The 13630-nt window shown below is 43.7% G+C and overlaps 2 protein-coding genes across 2 annotated transcripts in view; one reads left to right on the top strand and one right to left on the bottom strand.

Moving 5' to 3' along the window:
- pidd1 (p53-induced death domain protein 1) overlaps positions 1–690 on the bottom strand; it is a 76552-nt gene extending 75862 nt beyond the window's left edge. Inside the window, exon 1 of the mRNA XM_078220460.1 lies at positions 168–690. The gene's annotated coding sequence lies outside the window, so the exon portion shown is untranslated. The remainder of the gene's footprint in view (positions 1–167) is intronic.
- A 3015-nt stretch (positions 691–3705) lies between these two features.
- On the top strand, positions 3706–13134 carry LOC144498792 (large ribosomal subunit protein P2-like). Its single transcript, XM_078220467.1, has 5 exons — positions 3706–3846; positions 5780–5903; positions 5988–6036; positions 12375–12461; positions 13018–13134. Exons 2-5 carry the CDS (start codon positions 5781–5783, stop codon positions 13092–13094), a joined length of 336 nt encoding a protein of 111 aa, XP_078076593.1. The 5' UTR covers positions 3706–3846; position 5780; the 3' UTR covers positions 13095–13134.
- The last annotated feature ends 496 nt before the right edge of the window (positions 13135–13630 follow it).

Here is a 13630-nt window from a genome sequence, read left to right as displayed (position 1 = left end):
AAATAAAACAAAGCAATACAGGGTAGTTTTACATCGCAAAAACTGCAATCGCCCCATGAAAAGAAATCGAAGCATTCGGCCCACAGATAAAGTTTAAGGTAATGGGGGGAGGGGAAGCTGAAACTCTTCCTGATTCCAGGTCAGCAGGGCAGCGAAATAACACTTACAAACTAAATCCGGACCAAAGAGCCAGCGGTTCGGCGGTAGTTGAGGCGATTTGCCAAGATCTTTTCCAAAGTTGAAGAAGCCGGAATCGGTTATGTTTAAGGCAGTCTGAGGCTGAATGTGGGATGTGGTTACTCTGCTGTATCGCCCAGTTATTGGGAAGCGCCCGCGGGACAATTTCTTCCCGCCTCTTGACACTCACTATCCCAGAGTCGATGTTGCAACGTTCCAACATTAGAATGTCGCGACTTTCCAACGTTCCAGCGACAGAATGTTGCAACGTTCCGCGGCTGCAACAACCTTTGCCACCCAAGTCTCTCTCTCCTTAGGGTGATGGACGGGTTGCAAGTTTCACTGGCTCCCAACACCGGCCTACCCACTGTCGCGCTTCCCCTACAAGGCACAACAGCTTCAGCCGCCAGCTATCTACCATGTCCCGCACCTGAGCTCAGCTACTGCCAAGTCCCCAGAGCGACAGATGGTAACACCTCAGCCCAAGCTAAGTTTCCCGCGCCAATAGCTTTGCAAACAGCGACTGAACGAGTTGCACACGTTGGTAAATGTGTTTCTTTGTGCTTATGTGTACCCCACGCCAGTGAACCAGACCGGGTCATTCTGAAATTACTTTGTAGGTTGGCTATACGCTTGCCGGAAACTACAGGCCTAGGGACCACGAGCTGGTCACAAGCGAGACATCAGACTCGTGCATAAGGCCCTCACCATGGATTGTGGGCATGGAGGGTGGTGAGTGGAACTGATCTCCCAAAGAGTTACTTTTACCAGCCTGTAACTTACCTGTGTTTTAGATATTGCTCTAGCATTGTATTCACCTTTCCAATACCAAACGGACAGGCAAGCATATTTCCATAGTAATTCTGAATGTTGTTTGGGAAATAATTTTAATATATTCCCTGACAATTAATGGTATGGTGATAGAATGGTTCTGGGGATGGGATTGGGGGGGGGGGGGGGGAGAGTGATACCAAGTAGGCCAGCTGTCAGGCTGTTTACTTCTGCATGTTACTTTGATCTTGCCACCAGTGAGAATTGTCAACTATGATTTTCACTATTGCATTAACATGGATGTCATTTAATGAGCCTCCAATCCGCCTGCTCAACGGAAACACTGATGCTGTCAGCTGCTTAATCGAAAGGAAGGCATTCTGTTCAAGGTGGAAACTTTGAATGACAAGTCAGCAGGCTAAGGCTCCATCCAAAAAGATAAGTGGTGAAAGGACTCTCTTTAGCTCTCGCTCGCTGAAGAGACAGCATCTTCGGAGGAAATCATAAAGTGAGCTTGAAATGGAGTGGAAAATAGTACTAGGTTTCATCTTTGTTTCATCAAACAAAAATTGGTAGGAAACCAATAAATCTTACTGGTCATATACTATTCTGTTCATTCATGTATTTTGTACTGATTTATAATACCTTGTCTTGCTATATTATTTGTCAGTCTACCTTCCTAAAAGACAGGGAAATTCACATGTCAGGATTCAGTAACCAGTACAAACAACAGATATTCAACTTACGCCCCCCCCCCCGCCATTGTTGTTTAACTGGATAATAGGAATTAAAGGTGCAGTCCAGATCATATGAGTATGACGCCCACTTCAATTTACATTGAGTAATATTGTACCCAAGAGGCTACCTAGTGTAAAACTTGTGATATTTTAAAAAACATGCATGGTGCTGTCAGGTATTGTTTTGTTCTTTGACAAAGGGCTTTGATAAAGGGTCATCTGGACTCGAAACGTCAGCTCTTTTCTCTCCTTACAGATGCTGCCAGACCTGCTGAGATTTTCCAGCGTTTTCTGTATTGTGTTGTTCTGGCTCCCTGACAATACTGTCAAGACAGCCTCCCAAGCCTTAGAATGCTGGCAACATGAAATAACACCAACAAGCTTATACTGTGAAATACTGCATTTTAATGTGTGTTCTTATTTTTATTCGTTCTCAGATTGTGCATCTGGTATTTATAGTTGTTTGCCCTGATTTGGCAATTTTATACAACTGGCTTACTTGGTCACTTCAGAGTGCAGTTTGATACTAGCAGGGTTTGTGTGAGAGACTGGAGTAACATAGATCAGCTCAGGGCAGTAAGTTTTCTTCTCTAAAGAACATAATTAACCAACTGGACTTTTATGATTTAGTAGCTTCATGTTGCGTGTATAAATAAGTGAGAATGGGAAAATGACATGAGGGTTATGCCAGATCTGAGCTTGGAAGACATCTCTGGTTTCACATTGCTATTATTCCACAATACAATACTCCTCTGCAAAGATATATTCAGGTGGTCATCTTAACAGGAGTTTAAGGACTTGGAAATCCTGAACCTTTCCCCAGTTCAGCTCTGTATTATGCGTCATTCAGTTGTGCAAACAGGGAAGCATTACTGATGTGTTGAGCTAACACGTACCATAATTACAGACATAACAATCTACAATGAAAACTTGAAGGATTTCACTAGGTTCAATGTTTTTACTTAATTTACAGTCCTTCCCCAAAAAAGCAGGTGGGATTGTTGTCAGTGCAAGCGCAGTGGGCCGAATGGCCTCCTTCTGCACTATATGGATTCTATGATTTGATTCTATCTTAAATCTTCTGCAAGTCTGGGGAAGCGCTCAGTTTCTGCATAGCCATCAGCAAGAGGTTTTAGTGGAATAGGGATTCTTATGGGGGCAGGAGTTCTATTGATCTTGGTCCATCGGAGACAAAGACATAGAATCCTTACAATGCAGAAAGAGGCCATTCAGCCCTCCGAGCCTGCATCGCCAACAATCTCACCAAGGGCCTGTCCTCGTAAACCCACGTATTTACCCTGCTAATCTCCCTTACACTAAGGGGCAATTGAGCATAGCCAATCCACCTAACCTGCACATCTTTGGACTGTGGGAGGAAACCGGAGCACCCGGAGGAAACCCACGCAGATACAGGTTGAATGTGCAAACTCCACACAGTAGGAGTTTTAACAACACCAAGTTAAAGTCCAACAGGTTTATTTGGTAGCAAATACCAAATAAACCTGTTGGACTTTAACCTGGTGTTGTTAAAACTTTGACTGTGTTTACCCCAGTCCAACGCCGGCATCTCCACATCAAACTCCACACAGACAGCGACCCGAGGCTGGAATTGAATCTGGGTCCCCGACGCTGTGAAGCAGCAGTGTTAAAAAAGCTCCATTACTAGTTACAAAGCCAATGCAACGTAAGTCAAAGTTGGCGTTGAAGAATTATTGCTGTCAGTCACAGTTAAATCTTTTTCTCATCTCCCTGTTTGCAGAGGCAAGGAAGATCAAAAAGTAGCCTTCAATGCGAATAAAAGCGTCAATTATAAAATTACAGACATGCCGAAGGTGGTAACATTTTAAACAATGTAAACATTTAAAACTGAACATTGTTTCTTACACTGACAGGTCCATGTATACTGTGGAAAGTTGAGGAAATGTTACTGTTCTTCCCCTGCTCTCCATTGCAAAGGTAGCCAAGTGCAGTTCAAAAACTTCCAGCCAATGGCCTGAGGGATTACTCAGCTGATTGTACGATTGGCTGGCACAGTCCAATGGTGTTGCAGGAGGCCGGCACATCATCTCTTATGTCTGGGAGTCAGAAGGAGGCTCGTTCTTTTCCGCTCTGAGCGAGTGTGTGAGGAAAGAGCAGAGCCGGGCCCGCCTCGCTGCACAAAGTAAGCTCAGCCCCAGCACCCCCTCCCCACTGGGCAGCCTCACTGAATTTCTCCCCCCCCCCCCCCCTTCCTCACCCATCGGATAAACTCCTTAGCCTGGGGACCGGCGGGAGAAGCCTCTCACAATGCGGGCTGCATCAGAGGGATGTGAGGGAGGCTTGAGGCCTAGGAAGGCCTTTTGGGGGGGGGGGGGGGGGAAGCACTCTGGGCCCGGGCATCGCCCCCATTCTCCCCCCCCCCCGGAGTGTTCACTCTGGCTCTGGGGGTGGTTTTGCCGCCGTTAGTTGCTGGTTGATTGAAGAATGGGCGAAGGCGCCTCCAGTGAGAGTCCCATCCCCCCCGCGGCCTCCACGTGCGTTGGAACGGCCTCAATTGTTACGCAGCCCGGGAGAGAGTGTCGCCGCGTTCGCTTTTGGAACGTTGGCGGCGCCTCCGTTCCACGGGCTGTCCTCCGCCGCGTGCTGTTGCAAACCCCTCTCTGATCCTCAGCATATCTCCCTCCTAGGCTAACTCACGAAAGAGAGGCCTCACAGCCAGGAGCTGCCCCTCACTCTCCATCCATTCGACAATCCGCGTATTGCAACAGATTGCAACCTCTTCTATAATTATATATCGTATAGTTGTGCAAAAAAAAACATTTTTGATGTATCGAACTAACATAATATTATTTGTATTTTTATTTATCTGCTTAATTTAGGTAGGTTAAAAGTTTCCATTTAAACTGACCGTATTGATTTTTTTTTCTTTCGTCATGTAATTTTTTCCCCCCCCATTTTCTTGGGAAGTGTTTGGAGAAACTTTGCTTAATACATGCTGTATTAAGCATGTGACTGTAGAGGTGGCTTGAAGACCTGCTTATGAATGGACGTATGGGGTGGTGATTAAGGAAGCAAGTTTCTCACTTTTCACAAACCTGTTTGACAGCCTGCTGTGGAATCTTTTTCCAGAAGGATTTTTCTTTACAGCCACGTGTACCATATCACACTATTTATTGGGGTTGTGATATTTAGAGGTTTTTCTTGTGCCACTCCCAGTTTTAACTGTATCCTCCTTACCTACTCTAATTTACTGCCATAATGGTTTTTGTTGGATCTCATGGGTTAAGCTGTAATTACTTGTTTTGACTTTGAACTGCTTCATAATGACCACTCAAATCTACAAACTTGCCTAGTGGTTGGTGGGTAGGGTCGAAGATGTGTTGGGAGCTGGGTACGGAGCTTTAACATCTAAATGGGAAAAATTGACCTATCTGTTCAAATTTGTTTGGCTTTTGTGATGTCTTGGCACAGGATGGGTTGTTGGTTGTTCATAACACTAACTATATAAGAAAATATATACCTAATGGCACGAATCTGTGGAACTCTCTTCTCCAGAGATTTATATATATATCTTAGTGGTGGGCACATCCGTCTATCTGGCAATGGAATCTTTGCTAGATTTAGTAACATTAACAGAGTAGCTGTTGGTCACAGTGATACATTTCTATCTTCAGCAGCCATATTCCCCTTCTCCATCAGACTGTCACCAGAGTGCTCCAGGTGCCTCCGCCAACCAAAAATACTAATCTGGCTGTTAAAATCTCTCCAGCAGCGATACCAGCACCCTGTGCTCAGCTGCTGCTGCTAGTACAGCACAGGTAAACCACATTTGTGGATGATGTGCTTGAGCAAACATTGGTATTTTCTCATCATCTGAAGACTCCCTACAAACAAGCAGCCACTAATAACCTTGGTACTGTGTCCCAGTGCCTTCAGGAGAACATTAATTGACCTAGGGGAGAAAAAAATGAATCCGTGGTTAGATGACAAGTGTTTTTTTTTAAAACTGTAGATAGAAGTGAAGCCTAAAGTGCAGAGAGAGATCACAAGTTGAGCAGAAAGATAAGTTGAATAGAAATCCTAAAATAGATTTTTAAAATTTGCTTTTTTTTAAGAATGCGTTACGTCGCAGCTTACCTCCTCGCCGTGTTGGGCGGCAATGAAGCCCCATCTTCAAAGGACATCAAGAAGATTCTTGACAGTGTTGGTATTGAAGCTGATGATGAGCGACTGAATAAGGTATTGTGCTTTTGTAGATACTTGAGTGTTGCAATAGGCTGAATTCTGACTTTCTCTGAAGATGCTCTTTTAAATGTATTTCAGGTCATCGGTGAGCTGAAAGGCAAGAACGTGGATGACGTTATCACTGCTGGTAAGCGATCTTGGTTAAAATGCAGATTCTTGACGAAAATTATTGTTGGGGTGTTTACAAAGTGCTTACCTACATGCGAAGGTCCAAAAAAAACATCTGTGAAATGCAATCCCTGCACAAACAGTGAAAAGTGTGGATGAGAATCCAAAGAGCCACGAATGCATAAAAGGCAAAAGAGTAACTAGGGAGAGAGTAGGGCCTCTAAGGATCAACAAGGTCATCTATGTGCGGATCCACACGAGATGGGTGAGATCCTAAATTAATATTTCTCCTCAGTATTTACTGTTGGGGAACTTGGGGGGAAATAAATAGTGATGCCTTGAGTGTACATATTACAGAGAAGGAGGTGCTGTAAGTCTTAAAGTGCATCAAGGTAGATGAATCTCTAGGACCTGATGAAGTCCAAAGATGTGCGGGTTAGGTTGATTGGCCAGGTTAAAAATTGCCCCTTAGAGTCCTGGGATGCGTAGATTAGAGGGATTAGCGGGTAAATATATGGGGGTAGGGCCTGGGTGGGATTGTGGTCGGTGCAGACTCGATGGGCCGAATGGCCTCCTTCTGCACTGTAGGGTTTCTAAGTGTATCCCAGGATGTTGTGTGAGGCTAGGGAGGAAATTGCGGGTCCTCTAGCGGAGATATTTGAATCATCGACAGCCATAGGTGAAGCGCCTGAAGATTGGAGGGTGGCAAGTGTGCTTTTCTTTAAGGTTTGCAGGGAAAAGCCTAGGAACTATAGGCTGGTGAGCCTAACATCTGTAGTGGGTAAGTTGTTAGAAGGTATTCTGAGAGACAGGATCTACAGGCATTTAGAGAAGCAAGGACTGATTAGGGACAATCAGCATGGCTTTCTGAGTAGAAAATCATGTCTCAAATTTGATGTTTTTTTGAAGGGGTAACCAAGAAGGTGGATGAGGGCAGTGCAGTTGATATTGTCCACATGGACTTTAGCAAGGCCTTTGACAAGGTACCTTATGGTAGGTTGTTGCATTAGGTTAAATCTCACAGGATCCAGGGTGAGTAGCCGAATGGATACAAAATTGGCTTGATCACAGAAGACAAAGGGTGGTTGTAGAGGGTTGTTTTTCATACTGGAGGCCTGTGACCAACATGTGCCTCAGGGATTTGTGTTGGGTCCATTGTTATTTGTCATTTGTATTAATGATTTGGATGAGAATATAGGAGGCATGATTAGTAAGTTTGCAGATGACACCAAGATTGGTGGCATAGTGGACAGTGGTGATCAATTGGGCCAGTGGGCTGACGAATGGCAGATGGAGTTTAATTTAGATAAATGCAAGGTGATGCATTTTGGTCGATCGAACCAGGGCAGGACTGACTCATTTAATGGTAGGGTGTTGGGAAGAGTTATACAACAAAGAGATCTAGGGATACAGGTTCATAACTCCTTGAAAGTGGAATCGCAGGTGGTGAAGAAGGCATTCAGCATGTTTGGTTTCATTGGTCAGAACATTGAATACAGGAATTAGGACGTCTTGTTGAAGTTGTACAAGACATTGGTACGGCCACACTTGGAATACTGTGTGCAGTTCTGGTCACCCTATTATAGAAAGGATATTATTAAACTAGAAAGAGTGTAGAAGAGATTTACTAGGATGTTACTAAGACTTGATGTTTTGAGTTATAAGGAGAGGCTGGATAGACTGGGACATTTTTCCCTGGAATGTAGGACACTTAGGGGTGATCTTATAGAGGTCTATAAAATAATGAGGGGCATAGATAAGGTAGATAGTCAATATATTTTCCCAAAGGTAGGGGAGCCTAATCTAGATGGCATAGGTTTAAGGTGAGAGGGAGAGATACAAAAGGATCCAGAGGCAATGTTTTCTCACGCAGGGTGGTGAGTGTCTGGAACAAGCTGCCAGAGATAGTAGTTGCAAGTACAATTTTGTTTTTTTAAAAGCATTTAGACAGTTACATGGCTAAAATGAGCATAGAGGGATATGGGCCAAACACAGGCAATTGGGACTAGCTTAGTGGTTTAAAAAAAAGGGGCGACATGGACAAGTTGGGCTGAAGGGCCTGTTTCCATGCTGTAAACCTCTGACTCTAGTCACAAAATTCTTACTGTAAACTAGTGGCTTCAGTTGCTGCTACTTGATTTTGATTGAGGTTAGAGTAACAGATATATTGACACTCGCCCCTCCCCACACCAGGCCCTGCTGCCTCCCAAAGCTTGTCCACTAAGGCTGCTGCCGACAGTTTTCCATAAAGGTGCTTAAAATGAGTGCAATACCAGTGGATGGCATCCTTGATATAGCTAGTCAGCACACATTACAATCCAGAAATCTGGAAGAAACACTGGGTGTTGGTTGTAGAGACTGGTTGCTTGCTCAAAGGGATATACTGCAGATTAAGGATAAAGTAACCAGATGTGATTTTTGGAACAATGCACTGAGTTTGAGCTGTGTTAGAAGAGGCACTGCCGGATAATTCATTGGCACTTTAAGATGATGTGGACAACAGAATGGAAATAGCTCTGATAGATTCTTAATTTAAAAGTCCTTGGTTATCACAGTTGGCTTGAAGAGATGGATCTCTTGTGCAAAAGTGATTGCAGTAGCGGTCATAATTTACACCAGATATCCCGTGTGATTTTGGATGTGGTGATCAAGGACTTTAGGTCAAAGGGACTTGAATTTGGAGAGGTGACTATGATGGATTGCAATAACATTGCATGGACAGAATGGTTATTTGCCTGGAAGAAAGGCAAATGATAAATTATCTGATAATAGACTTCTTGGTAGAATTGACACCCATGGCGTTAAAGGCTCAGGGGATACAGGTTTACTGATGCAACAAAAGCTGAGCATGTTGGTGGACAGTTGTTTTTCTGACTGGAGGAAAATCTATCAGTGGTGTTCTCTAATGGTTGGTATTACACCCATTGCTCTTTGATATGTGGCTGGACTTGGGGTATAAAAAGGTTGCAGATGGCCCAGAACTTAGAAGTGCAGTGAAGAGGGTGCTGGAAGACTTGATGGCTCAAGTGCATGCCAGATGCTGCATAGTATGGAGTAGTAATGATGAGGTACGATATAAACTAAGCAGTACTGTTTTTAAAAAGGGTACAGGAGCAGAGTACTGGGGATTTATGTAATGAATCTTTGCAGATGGCAGGACAGGTTGATCAGGTTGCTTTATAAATAGAAGCATAGATTACAAAAATATCCAAGTTGTGCCAAACCTTCATAAATCATTGATTGGACCCGATCTGGAGTATTGTCTTTTGTGCATCGTACAGGAAGGATATCAAGGGCTTAGTAAGGATCTAGAGCAAATTTACCAGGGATGGGCGGCACGGTAGCACTGCTGCCTCACAGCTCCAGGGTCCTGGGTTCGATTCCCGGCTTGGGTCACTGTCTGTGTGGAGTTTGCACATTCTCCTCGTGTCTGCGTGGGTTTCCTCCGGGTGCTCCGGTTTCCTCCCACAGTCCAAAGATGTGCGGGTTAGGTTGATTGGCCAGGTTAAAAATTGCCCCTTAGAGTCCTGGGATGTGTAGGTTAGAGGGATTAGCGGGTAAATATGTGGGGGTAGGGCCTGGGTGGGATTGTGGTCGGTGCAGACTCGATGGGCCGAATGGCCTCCTTCTGCACTGTAGGGTTTCTATGATCAGTATCTGGAGAAGCTAGGTTGCTTGCCATAAAGGATAGAAGGTTGGGAGAGGTATGATAGAGGTGTTCAAAATCAAGGAGTCTTGATAAAATGTGAGAAATTGTCTCCAGTGGCAGGCAGGTCAGTAACCAGAAGAGACAGATTTAAGGTAATTGGTGAAAGGGCAAGGTAAGTATTTTTACACATCTGTAATGTGCTGCCTGATAGGCTGCTAGAGACAGATTCCGTAACAGCTTTCTAGGGGGAATGAATAGATGGATGGGAAGTTTGCAGGGCAACAGAATAACAACACATTGGGCCAAATGGCCTCCAGTACAGTATTTTGGGTCAGTTCCTTTAAAAAAAATTGACTTGTGGAGGAAGAATAAATCTTGATGTTGAAAGTTTTGTGAACCTGGTGTTTAAGGCACTGGGAAGTGTCCTTGGTTTGAGGTATCCCCCAACAGTCCAGGGAGGGAATGCTTTCTTCACAAATCACCTAGTCCAAAGGAGAGATGAGCAATGGTTAAAATTGTCATCGAGTTCCCTTTACAATTGAACCAGGTGAGTTGGGCAGAATCGTCAGCCTTGGCTTAGTGAAGAACGTGGAGGAACAGAGAGATCTTGGGGTTCATATCCATAGATCTCTGAAGGTTGCCACTCAAGTGGATAGAGCCGTGAAGAAGGCCTATAGTGTGTTGGCATTCATTAACAGGGGGTTTGAGTTTAAGAGCCGTGGGGTTATGCTGCAACTGTACAGGACCTTGGTGAGACCGCATTTAGAATATTGTGTGCAGTTCTGGTCACCTCACTACAAGAAGGATGTGGAGACACTGGAAAGAGTGCAAAGGAGATTTACCAGGATGCTGCCTGGTTTGGAGGGTATGTCATATGAGGAAAGGTTGAGGGAACCTGGGCTTTTCTCTTTGGAGCGGAGGAGGTTGAGTGGAGACTTGATAGAGGTTTATAAGATGATGAGGGGGATAGATAGAGTGAACGTTCAAAGACTATTTCCTCGGGTGAATGGAGCGGTAACTAGGGGGCATAACTATAGGGTTCATGGTGGGAGATATAGGAAGGATCTCCGAGGTAGGTTTTTTACGCAGAGAGTGGTTGGGGTGTGGAATGGACTGCCTGCAGGGATAGTGGAGTTAGAAACTTTAGGAACATTTAAGAAGCTATTGGATAGGCACATGGAGTACTTTCGGGATGATAGGGAGGAAATAGCTTGATCTGGGTTTCAGACAAAGCTCAGCACAACATCGTGGGCCGAAGGGCCTGTTCTGTGCTGTACTGTTCTATGTTCTATGTATTTGTGACTCAGACGCAGGTTGTGGTATCAAGCCCCAGAGTTGGACACGTGATATAGGCTGAAACTTCAGTGCAGTTTTGCAGGAGCGCCAACAGAAGTAATGCATTATTTCAACTTGGATGTTAATCAAGGTCCCATCTGCCCTTTAAAGTGAGCATTGAAGATCCCATGGCAATATTCAAGGAACTGAGGTGTCTCCTAACGTCCTCCGTCCACATCACTAAGACAAATTATCTGGTCAATATTTTGTGATTTCTGGTTCTGTGTTTGTTCCCTATATTACAATCATAACAGCACTTGCCTCATTTCTTTCATTGAACTTTCATTGCTCCCTAAGACCCTTTGGGCAGGGAGATCAAAAACCCTGTAAGTGTGGGTCCAAATTTCTTACTCTTGTACACCAACCTAGCAGCAATAAAGTTAACATACAATTTGGCTTCCTAATTGCTTGTCATATCTGCATTTTAACTTTGATCTGTGTACAAAGACCCTCAAATTCCTCAATACCAATGTTGCCTTTTTAAAAAAAAAATCAAGTTTTCTATTTTTCCCCTATTAAATTTCGCATTTTCCCCAGACTAGTCCATCTGCTATTATCTTCTCCATTCACAATATCCTTTTGCAGCAACTTTTATGTCGTCAGATTTTTTTCCTATCCATATATGCATGGTCAGCAAACTTTGATCAGGGTACTGTGTGTAAAACATCCATGTCATTGATATGGATTGTTAAATAGCTGGCATCCAAACGCTGGTCCTTGCAGTACTTCACTAATTTACACCCTGAAAATGGACCATTTCTTCGAAAGCTGTTTTCTGTCCAGTTAATCTGTCCAGTTAACCTATCAATCCATGCTCGAATGTTGCCCCCAATCTCATGAGCCTTAATCTTTGTGCAAGGGTTGTGATGGAGATAGCTGTAGTTTTGAGGATTGGTCACTAATGCTCATTTTTGTGAAAGACGAAAGTGCTAACTTGGACAATTAACAGAGGTAAGTTTGTTTAACATCTGTTAGGGTGAATGTTTAATTTTTTAACGATGGATCTATAATATGCCTAGATGTGTAAACATTAGAAGTAGCAAACACAGATTTGAGAGAGGACTGTCTTGCGTAGTTTTGAAGAGAAGGCAAATATGAGTGAAAAGCAGTAGGTTTGCTGCACATGGACTTCAAGGATCCTTACCTCTGATATTCACCCCCCACCCCCACGTTGCTGCTTTGTTCAAGCACTTGACCGTCTCCATTTCTGTCTATATGGTGGATTGACAGCCCATGCCCCACACTACCATTGCATGCTTGTACTAGAAATTAGTTGGCATTAGCTTTGGAATCTGGAGGGATGGGGATTGCAGGGGGATTTGTGTTGAACCTTCAAGTATGGAAACGTTGTTAACTAATTGCTTCATTTTTAGGCAATGCCAAGCTTGCCAGTGTCCCTGCTGGAAGTGTTGCAACAGCTAGTGCTACAGGTGGTGCTGCTCCAGCTGCAGCTGCTGTTGGTAAGTGCCCAACCTCTTGTCTTAAGTTCAGCCTGTTTGATTGAAGGTTGGGGGTAAAATATAAATGTACTGTAGAATTTAATGCACAAATTGACTTGCAACTGTAAAGATTCAAGCTTGAGGTGGGTGTGGGTTTATAGATTTGTGGCTACAACTTGTTGATTATCTCTAAATATTTAGCCAATGTGCCCACTTTTACAATGCATAGTACTGTAAAGCACGAGACTTAACTGTTTTCAACAGCATCACCGGTAAAGAATTGGTGGCATTTAACAATGGCCACTTGTGTGAGAGGTCAAGGTGTCTGTGGTTAGTGGTAACTGAGGCCACAAGCTCAGTAAAGGCTCTGCTCGCTTGATAACCTCTGGTGGTTTTATTACGAAACATTCATTTTAGAGCAATTTCTTTTGTCTTATTTTGGATATCCAGGGTGGGGTAATAAATACTGGCTGAACTAGCAGCACCTGCATCCTGTGAAAACAAAATTTCATTACATCGTGTATGTGACTGTATGGAAATGAAGATCTTAATTTTAACTATTTTTTTCTCGTTTCAGTTGAAGAAAAGAAAGAGGAGAAGAAAGAAGAGTCTGAAGAATCAGATGATGACATGGGCTTTGGTCTCTTTGACTAAATATAAAACTGTCATTAAAATAAACTATTCTGTGTTTTAATAGATTGTCCCTTGTGTTTGTACAATGGTATATATGGGGTTATTGGCAAGCCAACAAATGAGCGGTAAAAACCAATGGACTGGATTTGCTTGTGCTTCATGGACATGTCTACCACGTGATCTTTGAGCTGTAGTTTGCACCTTGTGTACAGACCCAAAAGTTGAAGACTTTGGATATGCTGACCATCCAAATAAGCTTTCACCCCTTGTCATCCCTGCTCTCCCCCTTATTTTCCAATTCAGATGAAGGGTCTAAAACCAGGAGTATTACTATATACTGAATTGTGTATAATCACCATTTTCTTTGACTTCTAATGGTTTAGTATGCAAGAATACTGTGCTTGGTCAGAGCCATAGATTTGAGGCTCAATTTCTGTTCAGCTGTTGTCTTCATTATAGCTGGGTCAGTGCAAAGGGGGTGCTGTGGTTGACCATCTTGGTAATGGAGTGCTGCCGCTTGTGTAGACATAGGATGTGCCATGGCGCTCTGTTGAAGG

This window comes from Mustelus asterias, chromosome 9, assembly GCF_964213995.1.
Source record: "Mustelus asterias chromosome 9, sMusAst1.hap1.1, whole genome shotgun sequence".
Taxonomy (NCBI): domain Eukaryota; kingdom Metazoa; phylum Chordata; class Chondrichthyes; order Carcharhiniformes; family Triakidae; genus Mustelus; species Mustelus asterias.
This window is presented reverse-complemented; position numbering and strand designations above follow the sequence as displayed.

Excerpts from the sequence above, each read along its gene's own strand:
- LOC144498792 (XM_078220467.1), top strand. The coding sequence starts at position 5,781 with ATGCGTTACGTCGCAGCTTACCTCCTCGCCGTGTTGGGCGGCAATGAA. Across the intron at positions 5,904-5,987 it reads ATGATGAGCGACTGAATAAG|GTCATCGGTGAGCTGAAAGG; the intron begins GTATTGTGCTTT and ends AATGTATTTCAG. Across the intron at positions 6,037-12,374 it reads GGATGACGTTATCACTGCTG|GCAATGCCAAGCTTGCCAGT; the intron begins GTAAGCGATCTT and ends CTTCATTTTTAG.